Source organism: Lontra canadensis, unplaced genomic scaffold (assembly GCF_010015895.1).
Source record: "Lontra canadensis isolate GAN:19392208 unplaced genomic scaffold, GSC_riverotter_1.0 scaffold110, whole genome shotgun sequence".
In the NCBI taxonomy this organism is placed as follows: domain Eukaryota; kingdom Metazoa; phylum Chordata; class Mammalia; order Carnivora; family Mustelidae; genus Lontra; species Lontra canadensis.
In genome coordinates, this window is record NW_022631104.1 from 2,083,455 (window position 1) to 2,094,370 (window position 10,916).

At 63.8% G+C, this 10,916-nt stretch overlaps 2 protein-coding genes across 2 annotated transcripts; one reads left to right on the forward strand and one right to left on the reverse strand.

Moving 5' to 3' along the window:
- The first annotated feature begins 529 nt into the window (after positions 1 to 529).
- Positions 530 to 5,784, forward strand: ACADVL (acyl-CoA dehydrogenase very long chain). Its single transcript, XM_032839992.1, is given in 21 exon segments — positions 530 to 591; positions 678 to 753; positions 1,023 to 1,088; positions 1,176 to 1,248; positions 1,336 to 1,400; positions 1,507 to 1,641; positions 2,088 to 2,232; positions 2,487 to 2,616; positions 2,734 to 2,859; positions 3,247 to 3,346; positions 3,348 to 3,446; positions 3,598 to 3,702; positions 4,140 to 4,226; positions 4,310 to 4,372; positions 4,469 to 4,570; positions 4,644 to 4,741; positions 4,818 to 4,890; positions 4,985 to 5,057; positions 5,142 to 5,214; positions 5,309 to 5,384; positions 5,490 to 5,784. Coding segments are annotated over 21 exon segments (1,968 nt in total). The 3' UTR covers positions 5,631 to 5,784.
- A 104-nt stretch (positions 5,785 to 5,888) lies between these two features.
- DVL2 (dishevelled segment polarity protein 2) lies at positions 5,889 to 10,663 on the reverse strand. Its single transcript, XM_032839993.1, is given in 15 exon segments — positions 5,889 to 6,764; positions 6,766 to 6,812; positions 6,953 to 7,171; positions 7,517 to 7,696; positions 7,816 to 7,947; positions 8,068 to 8,196; positions 8,333 to 8,400; positions 8,865 to 8,941; positions 9,030 to 9,169; positions 9,250 to 9,319; positions 9,462 to 9,552; positions 9,661 to 9,797; positions 9,933 to 10,030; positions 10,152 to 10,298; positions 10,595 to 10,663. Coding segments are annotated over 13 exon segments (1,782 nt in total). The 5' UTR covers positions 10,026 to 10,030; positions 10,152 to 10,298; positions 10,595 to 10,663; the 3' UTR covers positions 5,889 to 6,365.
- Positions 10,664 to 10,916: the final 253 nt, after the last annotated feature.

A 10,916-nucleotide genomic window follows, 5' to 3' on the forward strand; every position in this document is an offset into this window, starting at 1 on the left:
TCAGGACAATATACTTGGTTCCCCCCGCCCCACCATGTCCCTCCTTTTCGTGTTGATGGTGATGGATTCCACAAGGGACCCCAAAGGGTCGCCTTTCCCTCCTCTGCCTCTGGCATCTATCTTAACTTCTTCCTTCCCATCTCTTCTTGCCGACTCCACCTGGAAGTCCTCCTTCTGGTCTAGCCTCCATCCCTCAGGCTGCAGTCGCCTAAGCTCCTCCCTCTTCCACCCCAGCCTATCCCATCACCCTCTCCGAGGGCTACACTTTCGTTCAGACCGGCGGGATGTAGGCGTCTGGGGGAGACGGGGACGTTTGGAGATCGCCCTAGGTCAACCAGAATACAGGGGCTGGGGGGAGCTCCGGAACTACGGCTCCCAGCATGCCCGGGCGACCGGAAACCCCGCCCACCCGCCTCCCGGTGCATTGTGGACGATGAGTCAAGACTGAAGGCAGACAGCCAGACTTTGGCAGACGGGACAACGGCGATAGGTCCGCGGGTGTGTCAGCGGCGGCGGGAGCGGTTCGGAGATGCAGGCAACTCGGATGGCCCCGAGCGTGGGGCGGCTGCTGCGGAGGTTGGGGGCCGCAAGGTGCGTGTCTGACGGGAGGCACGGGGCGGGGGGTGGTGGCAGCGGGCCGGGGGACCGGGCCAGGACTGAGCCCCTTGTCCCCACAGCTCGCGGCCCAGTGCGCTCCTGGGGCAGCCCCCGCCCGGGCCGGCCCGCCGACCCTACGCTAGTGGGGCCGCTCAGGTGAGTGACGGCGGGCTGGGGCGCGCGGTGTGGGAGTGGGGCCTCCGCCTCTGCTGCCCCTTCCCCACCGCCGGCAGGGGTCTCCCTCCGCGTCCCGGGCACCTGCCGCCCGGCCTGGCGCCGAAAGTAGGGGAAAGGGCAGGCCAGGGTGCCCTGATGATGGAACTAGGGGAAAGGTCGCCGCACCCTCTCTCCGCCCGCACCCAGCCTTTCCCCCTGGCTCTCCGGAAGCCCCTTCCCCTGCCTCGCTAACTGCAACCTCTCCCCAGGCGGTTCTGGAGAAGTCCGATTCTCTCTCCCCCGAGGCCTCGACCAGGGAGAACCAGGCCAAGGCGGTACGTGGCCTCCAGGCCGGGAGGAGCTAGATCAGGGGCTCACCCGCCCCGCGGGCAGCTGCCTGAAATCCTCTTCTCCCTGCGCAGGAATCGAAGTCCTTCGCTGTGGGGATGTTCAAGGGACAGCTCACCACCGACCAGGTGTTCCCTTACCCATCTGGTAAGGGGTTGGCAGAGCTGGGTGGGGCAGGGCAGCGTCCCTCTGTGACCTGGGTGACCTGACCAGCCTGTTCCCCATCCCCCACAGTGCTCAACGAGGACCAGACACAGTTTCTCAAAGAGCTGGTGGGGCCTGTGTCCCGTTTCTTTGAGGTGAGGAATGACTGTGGTGGGGAAACAGGGCTTTGGTCCCTGATGGCGTGGGAGAGGTGTGGAGCAGCTTAAAGAGTCTGGATGTAGCCTACCCGGCCTTCTCCAGGAGGTGAACGATGCGGCCAAGAATGACATGATGGAGAAGGTGGAGGAGACCACCATGCAGGGCCTCAAGGAGCTGGGGGCCTTTGGTCTGCAAGTGCCCAGCGAGCTCGGTGGTGTGGGCCTTTGCAACACCCAGGTGAGAAAGCAACCCGCCCTCCGCCAGCACCTCCATCTCTGTGGGCTCCAACTTCACGGATTAAAGCTCCTTTCTCCCGTGACCCAGGGTTTAGGTTTGTGCAGCAACTGCCCCCGGGGCCTCCGGGATGGTGACTGTGCCAGTCCGTACACACAGTTCCAAACAAAACAAATTTTCCAGCACGTAGGCTTCCAAAGAAAACCATGAACTATATGTAGTCCCTTGGGCCCATGGACCTCATCTAGGTTCACAAGTCCCGGCGCAGAGGGACTGACAGTGGGCTAGAAAGCTTCCCTACTAGTGCCCCTCTCTGCCGTGGGGATATTTCCTCTCTGCAGTCACTGTGGGGGGATGCCCAGGTCAGGCTGTGCCCCGTTGTCCACACTTTCCTGCTAAGGCCCCCACACAGCCAGCAGCAGCCCTGGATGCCTGCTTTACCCCCACAGTACGCCCGCTTGGTGGAGATCGTGGGCACGCACGACCTTGGCGTGGGCATCACCCTGGGGGCCCATCAGAGCATCGGCTTCAAAGGCATCCTGCTCTTTGGCACAAAGGCCCAGAAAGAAAAGTACCTCCCCAAACTGGCATCTGGTAAGGTAGCCCCAGGTGACCAGGGACTGGGGGTGTCCTGAGCTTGGTACCAGTTAGGCTGGTGGCATGGAGGTCACTGCATAGCCTTCGTGTCAGCTGGAGGGGATTCTGGGAAGACATCAGTGTGCTGGCTCGGAACAAGAAGGGGACCTCGGCCAGAAACACAGAGGGAGCTGCCTGTGGGCACGGTGGGGGTTAGTGTGGGGCCTCCGATGCCCACAGGACCCAGTTTAAAGGCACACTCTCTCCAACAGGAGAGACCATAGCGGCTTTCTGTCTAACCGAGCCCTCCAGTGGGTCTGATGCGGCTTCCATCCGAACTTCCGCTGTGCCCAGCCCCTGCGGAAAATATTATACCCTCAACGGAAGCAAGATTTGGATCAGGCAATCTCCCCCTTCTCCGCCCGCCCCCCCCGTTTGTCTCCTCCTCTCCACCTCTTCCCAGTTTCAGGCCCCACTGCTCCGTCCCCTGCACCCTGACTGCCCCTCATCTTTCTATAGTAACGGGGGCCTGGCAGATGTGTTCACGGTCTTTGCCAAGACCCCAGTCACAGACACAGCCACGGGGGCCGTGAAGGAGAAGATCACAGCGTTTGTGGTGGAGCGGGGCTTTGGCGGCGTCACCCAGTGAGTGGGTGTGGGGCGGAGACAGAAGCGGAGCCCGGGGTGGGGGAGGGGGGCGCACAGTACTGCAGTCCAGGGTTACAGGTCACCCCAGGGACCCTGGGGACATGCGCAAGACCCAAAGTGGCTGGGCTGGACAGCACGTTCCCTTTGGGATTAAGCTGCACACAACTAATGTAAGGCTTTGGCTCCTGCAACCAGTGATCTCAACATCTGGGAGGCTAGAGAACCAGGTGTCCTCGCCATTGGGCCTGCAGGCATTACTGCCTACACCCTCTTCCCCAAGTGCAGCTGTCAGGCCTCCGGGGCTCCTACCAAAGCCGCACCCCCTGCCCGCCCCCCAGCAACCTCTTGAGCCCACGTCTGCTTCTATACCCTGCCCCATTGCAGCGGGCCCCCCGAGAAGAAGATGGGCATCAAGGCCTCAAACACAGCAGAGGTGTACTTTGACGGCGTACGGGTGCCGGCAGAGAACGTGCTGGGCGAGGTGGGGGGGCGGCTTCAAGGTCGCCATGCACATCCTCAACAATGGAAGGTTCGGCATGGCCGCAGCCCTTGCGGGCACCATGAGGGGCATCATTGCTAAGGCGGTGAGTGCCCTCCCCGAGTCAGCCAGCCTGACGCAGAGTCACCCCATCCCCCAGGCCCTCCCTCCCCTCCCAGCCCCACCGCGCCCCTCTCCCAGCAGAGGGACACTCCAGAGCCACACAGCCACACAGCCACACACATGCCCTCTTCCAGGTGGACCATGCTACTAATCGTACCCAGTTTGGGGACAAGATTCACAACTTTGGGCTGATCCAGGAGAAGCTGGCCCGGATGGCTATGCTGCAGTATGTGACTGAGGTGAGGGCCCACTCCCCTCCTCCCCCCAGAGCCCCTCGGCCTTCCTCCCAGTCGGGTCGGACTACAACCCCCAGCAGCACCTGGGGCAGTGGGTCTCCAGCTTTACACCAATGCCCTAGGGGATGCGGGGAGGCATAGTCAGCTCAGCCACTGCAGGAGGGGGAGAGCCGGGCCCTTCTGCCAGAGGTCCCTCAAGTGGACTCCCCCTGCACCCCCACCTGTAACTCTGTACCCCTTCCAAAGAAGTCCAGTGCCTAGATGCTTCGGCGGAGCCGGCTCGGGGGAACAAGTGCTTCCCTGTGCCTCCTGGGGGGAGCTAGGAGGTAAAGGCAGGCGCCGCTGGGAGCTAGGGCAGACCTGGTCTGGGGGCCTTTGGGTGATCAGGGTGAGCCTGACGCTGCCCTTTTCCTTCCCGCGTCCCAACCGTGCCACCTCAGTCCATGGCTTACATGGTGAGCGCCAACATGGACCAGGGAGCCACGGATTTCCAGATCGAGGCTGCCATCAGTAAAATCTTCGGCTCGGTGAGGTCCCCCGTCTATAGGGTGGGAAAGCCCAGAGGGGGAGCTCGGCTCCAAGACGATCTCACGTGGCTCTCGGTCCCCAGGAGGCGGCCTGGAAGGTGACTGACGAGTGCATCCAGATCATGGGCGGTATGGGTTTCATGAAGGTACAGACGCGCGCTCTGCCTGGGGTGGCCACGGGGGACGGGAGGGGTGGATGGGGCCGCTCAGTGAGGCTGGGGCTCTGGCTTCCCCTGCGGCAGGAACCTGGGGTGGAGCGGGTTCTCCGCGATCTGCGCATTTTCCGGATCTTCGAGGGGACTAACGACATTCTCCGGCTGTTTGTGGCTCTGCAGGGCTGTATGGTAAGAAGGAACTGGGAGGGGGAGCGGTGGAGAGGAGAGCATGTCTTGACTGTTGGAGCCTCTTCCCACACAGGACAAAGGGAAGGAACTTTCTGGACTTGGCAACGCTCTAAAGAACCCCTTTGGGAACGCGGGCCTCCTGCTAGGAGAGGCGGGCAAACAGCTGAGGAGGTAAGCTTGGGCTGGTTGGGGCATGGGCCAGGATGGGGCATGGCAACTAACCTGTCACTCTCCCCACTCCTCGAAGGCGGGCGGGGCTGGGCAGTGGCCTGAGTCTCAGTGGCCTCGTCCACCCGGAGCTGAATCGGAGCGGAGAGCTGGTAAGCAGCTGGTGGAGGGATGGCAGTCTGGGGGCGGCGGGGGGGCTGATGCAGTTGGGCCCCTTGAGCGCTGGCGCCGTCCCTCTCTGTGCAGACAGTGCAGGCCCTGGAGCAGTTCGCCAGCGTGGTGGAGGCCAAGCTGATAAAACACAAGAAAGGGATCGTCAGTGAGTAAGCCCCGCTCCCCACCCCCCAGTCCCTGCCCCCCCCCCCCGCTTTCACCCGCCGACCCTGAGCCCCCTACCTGACAGATGAACAGCTGGTCCTGCAGCGCCTGGCAGACAGCGCCATCGACCTCTACGCCATGGTGGTAGTCCTGTCCAGGTGAGGCAGTGGCCCAGGCCACAGGGGAGGTGGGGGGAGGCACCCGGGGCGGGCTCATGGCCCAGGGTTGTTTTCCCTTCCTGCTATGCACCAGGGCCTCAAGATCCCTGAGCGAGGGCCACCCTACAGCCCAGCACGAGAAGATGCTCTGTAACAGCTGGTGCATCGAGGTGAGATTCGGGTTACCTAGGGCTAGTGGCAGGGGGCGGGGGGGGGGGAGCGGGGAGGGGGGGCGTGCAAGGCCTGGGCCTAAACCCCTTGTCACCTGTCCGCAGGCGGCAGCCCGCGTCCGGGAGAGCATGAGCGCCCTGCAGTCTGACCCACAGCAGCAGGAGCTCTTCCAAAACTTCAAGAGCATCTCCAAGGCCTTGGTGGAGCGAGGCGGCATGGTCACCAGCAACCCCCTCGGCTTCTGACCGCTCCCCGCTAGGGCCTGGCCTGGCACTTGCCTTCTCTCACGCCCAGCTCCCCGCCCGGAGCGCTGGGTCTGCCTTAAAGAGGGCCTGGCCCTGGGGCCCTGTGGCTCAGAGGCCCACATGCGGCCTTTCAAGTAAAGCTTCTGACAAGCCACTCTGCCGCGGTGTCTCGTCTCTTCCTCGCTACCTGCCTCCCTCCCAAAGAAAGGAGCCAGAGGCAGCGAGAGTTTGCCCCTATTGCTTTATTTGGTTTTATACAAATGACCACTAAATAAATATAGTAACAAAAGCAGCTACATGGGCCCCAGCACCAGCACCCCAGCTTTGTCTGACTGCCGGCTGGGGTGCCTGCCCCGTCCTCCTCCCGAGGTACCGCTGCCCGGCCCCCGCCCTGCACAGGACACAGCTGACAGGGTGGGCAGAGCAGGAGGTAACATTCTGGGGTTAGAAGGGGCCCGGGAGACAGGGATTCTTCATATAAAAAGGGAAATGTCTACTAAAAAAGAAATCCAAAAATATGAAAGTCTATCTCAACCCCCCCCAAGGCTTATAAAAACAATAAAGCTAAAAATAACCAAAGGTCCCTTGTACACCCCCGAGAGCAGGGGAGGGACCAGGCACTGCCGGTGAGAGTCACAGTGGCAAACACCGTGGTGGGCACGGGACGGGCAGAAGCACCAAACACGGACCAGATGGGCCGAGGGAAGAGACCAGACACGGCCCCTGCTGTGCACTCTACATGACATCCACAAAGAACTCACTGGGGTTGCCCATGGCCATGTGGAAGCTTTGGCGGCTCGCTGTCAGTTCAGGGGGCACAGAGCCCAGGTCTCTGACCGGAGGGGCCCCCGGGGGCTGCACAGCTGGAGGGATGGGGGGTGGAAGCGGGGGCATCACGACCACCATCATGGGGTTGTAGGGGAGGGCTGTCCCCGGGGGCGGTGCATAGGGATGGAGCCCAGGCTGGGCTCGGAGATTGGGCGCACCCCCTGACGAGCCTCTGGAAGGCGGAGGGCCCCCATCAGCCCCGCTAGGATCACCGCCCCGCCGGAGGCTGCCCCCACGGCTGGAGGGCTCGGACTCACTGCCACTGCCGGACTTGGACTCAGGGGCCCGCTCCTCTGGCCTCCCTGTACGCCCTGCCCCCCCCGTCGCTTCGCGTTGACCCACTGCTCCGGCTCCCTGTGGGGGTGGAGGAGATGAGGCCACCTGAGCCTGGGCCTAGCATCCCTTGGCCGCCCCAGCCCCTACCCCAGCCTCTCCTCCCTGGTCCCCCAGGGCTGTCCCCAGGCTCCAGGTGCTGGCATGGAACAGTGACTTACCCTCGCTGTGTTGGCTGCTGGCACTGCCACCCCCGTAGGTGTAGGACGAGAGCTCATGGTAGGGCGGTGGCTGGGGGCTGTATGGATGTGGGGCCGGGTACTGGTAGGAGAAAGTAGGCAGCAGGGGCCAGGGGGTGGCCCCGGGCAGAGGAGCCAAGGTGTCCTGGTCCGACGCCCCACTGGAGCCATCGTTGTCATTCAGGGACAGGTTGACGAGATCTGAGAAGCAAGGACAGGAGACTGGGAGTCACTGCTTTGAGAGAACCATCCAATCCACGAGGGGGACGAAGACGAGGTCCACCACGGTCAGGGCAGAGCTAGCCCAGGGCCACCAGTTCCACACGCTCTCGTGAGACTCAGGAAGACACGGCCTGCCCCCAGCCCCAAGCCCGGCGCAAGCTTGTCCACAGAACATGGCTCAGTGTCATCAGCCAGGGCAGAGCCTCACGCAGAACACATGCTGCACAACTGTCCACGGAGGCCCTGGCTGGCTTCTGGGCTAGGGGTGCGGCGGGAGGGGCAGGATGAGGCGGGAGGAGCCCCGCTCTGGGGGCTGGGACTCACAGCTCTCACAGCCGCCGCTGAGGTCCCCGAAAACGTAATAGCACTGCTCGGAGAAGGTGATCTTGTTCACGGTGTGTCGGATAAGGCCAGCCTTGAGCAGCCCACTAGCATACTTGCGGGCCTCCCGCCGCTCGGGGAAGCCTTCCACGTGATGGTAGAGCCAGTCGACCACGTCCGAGCCTGGGGGCACGCAGAGCAGAGGAGCTCAGGTTCTCCTCCCCGCCGCCCGCCTCCCGCCTCACCCCTGCCGGCCGGTCCCCAGCAGGGCCCGCCCCCACCTGCCCAGGACCTAGCCGTACCAAGAAAGGCGTTAGGAATGGTGATCTTGAGCCACATGCGGTCCCGAACTTCCAGCCCAGACTCCGGGGCTGCCATGGCCTTGGTCACAGACGCCATGTCCGTGTGGACGGAGAGACCCCGGCCCTCGCAGCCTGTCAGAGAAGAAATGAGGGATCAGAGGTAGGGCCCATGGCCGAGGTGTGGCGGGCCACAGCACGGGCAAGAGGCCTTCCACGGCAGGGGGCGGGGGGTGAAGTGGGCTGGGGGCTCACCCTCAGGCAGGGAGGAGCCCGATGTCATGGTGCTCATGGACGAGGAGCCTGGATAGGCTGGGAAGGTGCCCGTCAGCGCAGCAGAGTGGGACACCCAGGCAGCGGGGTCGATGGGCTGGATGGGCTCGTCTGCGACAGAGAAGCCCCCATGATGACGGTTTCCCTGCTGCTCCCATCCCACCCCTGCCCCGTCCCTCCCCCACCCCTTCCTGTTGCCTGGAGGCCCAACCCCAGCTCCCCCATCTCCTGCCCCTGCAGCACTCACTTCGAGGAAGAGTAAAGTAGGCCTGGGGAGAGGGGTCCCAGCACTTGGCCACCGTCAGCACGATGGGGCTGTGGGGAAGGGAGCAGCAGTCATGCAGGGGTGGTGCAGGGTGGCGGCCACAGATGGGGCTGGGCTGCAGGACTGAAGTGGGGAGGCCCCAGTGCAGGGGACCCACTGCCACGGACACCTCTGAAAACACTGCTGACACACATGAGAAAGCACACGCGGCCCGGGGCCCTGAGGAACCCGTCCAGGAGGCAGGAGGCTGAGCCCTGCCCTTTAAGGACAGGGACAGACACGCGTACACACGCGCAGGTGCACACGGGGCTGAGACCGCGCACGCATGGACCCAGAGCGGACAAACCAAGGCAGGGCAGCAACCCCCCTCCCCCGCAGGGAGAACCGTCGAGGGGCCCTTGGAGGGCTTCGCAGCTCCGAGCTCCCAATCCGGGTGGGGGTCACACAGGCACCCCCTTGCCCCGTGGGTGTTCATCACGGTCCACGGTGCTGCCCCCGCTCTGCGGCGGCTCACCCTGGCTTGTGCACGATGTCCCGCAGCACCCGCACCGCGTCGTCGTTGCTCATGTTCTCAAAGTTCATGTCGTTCACCTAGAAGCCAGGCCAGTGGGCTCAGAGGTGCCCCCGGCAGCCACCCCACTGCCCACAGCCGACACCCCGCGGCCACCGCACACCCCACCTGCAGTAGCATGTCGCCCGGCTCGATGCGCCCGTCTGCCGCCACGGCGCCACCCTTCATGATGGAACCGATGTAGATGCCGCCGTCACCCCGCTCGTTGCTCTGGCCCACGATGGAGATGCCCAGGAAGTTGTACTTCTCTGCAGAGGGGGTGCGTGCGATGAGGGGAAGCCTGCCCAGCACGCGCCCCCGCGGCACCGCGCCCCGCACCCCCGCCTACCCATGTTCAGGGTGACCGTGATGATGTTGAGAGACATGGTGGAGTCGGTGACGCTGCTGAAGGAGGAGGCCTGTGGGGGACATGGGGAAGGAGCGAGGCTGCCTCCAGCAGCCCACGGACCAGCCCAGAGTCTCAATTCCTGTGCCCCTGTGCCCCCTAAGCCAGGGCCCCTACTTCTCCAAGGTCCAGCGGCCCCGGGAGCACCCCCTCACCCTCTCCAGGCGGGGTGGCCGCTGTTTCCTCCGCCGCCGGTGGCGCTTGAGGAGGCGGGAGGCACTACTCTGCTCCGTGGAGCTGCTGAACCTGTCAGGAGGTCGGCAATGGGGGCTCGTGGGCAGAGGTCGTCGCAGGGCAAGGCAGAGAGATGGGAGGCGAGGCGGGGACGCGGGAAGAGAGGGGGCGGGGGCATACCTGCTCATGGTGTCCTCCTCGTCGGAGTCCCCCAGGCTGGTGCTCTCCAGCTCACTGGTCATCAGGGTCGAGGAGCTCTCGTACCCAGCCAGGTGGCGCTCCAGCCGTGAGGGGCCACTGGGCCTGTGGCCCCCCCGCTGTGTGCAACCAGGACCTCAGGAACACAGGCCTCATGCCGCTTACCTTCATCACAGCTCAGGCCCAACCCCAGGCCTACCCAGCTCCCCGTGGACCCGACCCTTGGGGCCTGCCCCCCTCACCGCCATGCTCACTGCTGTCTCTCCTGCGAGGCCGTTCCCGCCGCAGAGACACAACCGACTCTGTTTCTGTCTCAGGCTCCAGGTTTTCCCGGCTACTGGACACATTGGGGCTGGGTGGGCAGAGATGCATCAGAGGCATAGGCCTTCACGTCTTCAACTTCTCCCCAGCGAGGGGCGCTTGAGGCACCCCCTCACCTCCTTCCCCCGGACTCAAGAACCCCAAAGACTCACTGGAAGGACGGAGGCCTGGAGTCCCCAATGCCACTGGTCCTCTCCGGGGGCACAGGGGGTAACGGTGCGGGGGGGCGGCGCCAGTTCTGTCCGGGGCTCGTGGGCCGGGGGACTCATCTCAGGTTGGGGGTTATCTGACGACACTAGCTGGAGAGATGCCATGACAAAAACCCGCTCAACCAGGAAGGCAGGCATCCAAGATGAGAGAAAGGGAAGAGAGGGGTACAGGACCAGGTCTGAGCGAGCACAGGGCCAGTGAAAGGCCCAGAAAAGGCAGGAGCAAGCAGCAGGAGCTCCAGAAGGAGGTGAGGAGCTCTGGCTGGCTCTCCAAGCAGGTGAGGCAGCAAGGAGCCAAGGCCTCCAGCTCCGGGGCAGGGGGCAGGGGGCAGGGGGCAGGAAAGGCTCAGAGGAGCCTGGAGATGTGGGAGGGACGGGGCGCTCACCCAGGACACCACCCTTCCATTGAAGCAGGGAAGGCGGGCGTTGTCATCTGAAATCTCCTCCTTCACCACTCTGCCAAGAGACAGCATAGAGGCCAGTGAGAACAGCCTAGGGCCCCCCCGCGTGCACCCCATTCAAGGCTCCTCCCGATACCTCGTCCAGATCAAGGACATTGACTTTCCCACAGCCTGACCAAGTTCTCGTCCCTGACACCGAAATGCTTCTTTGCTCTCACACCTGGGGAGTCTCCAGATTCACCCCCATCCTCCTCCCCCTCTCCCCAACCCATCCTCCGGTTTTGACGCTGCTCCAAAGATTTCCTTG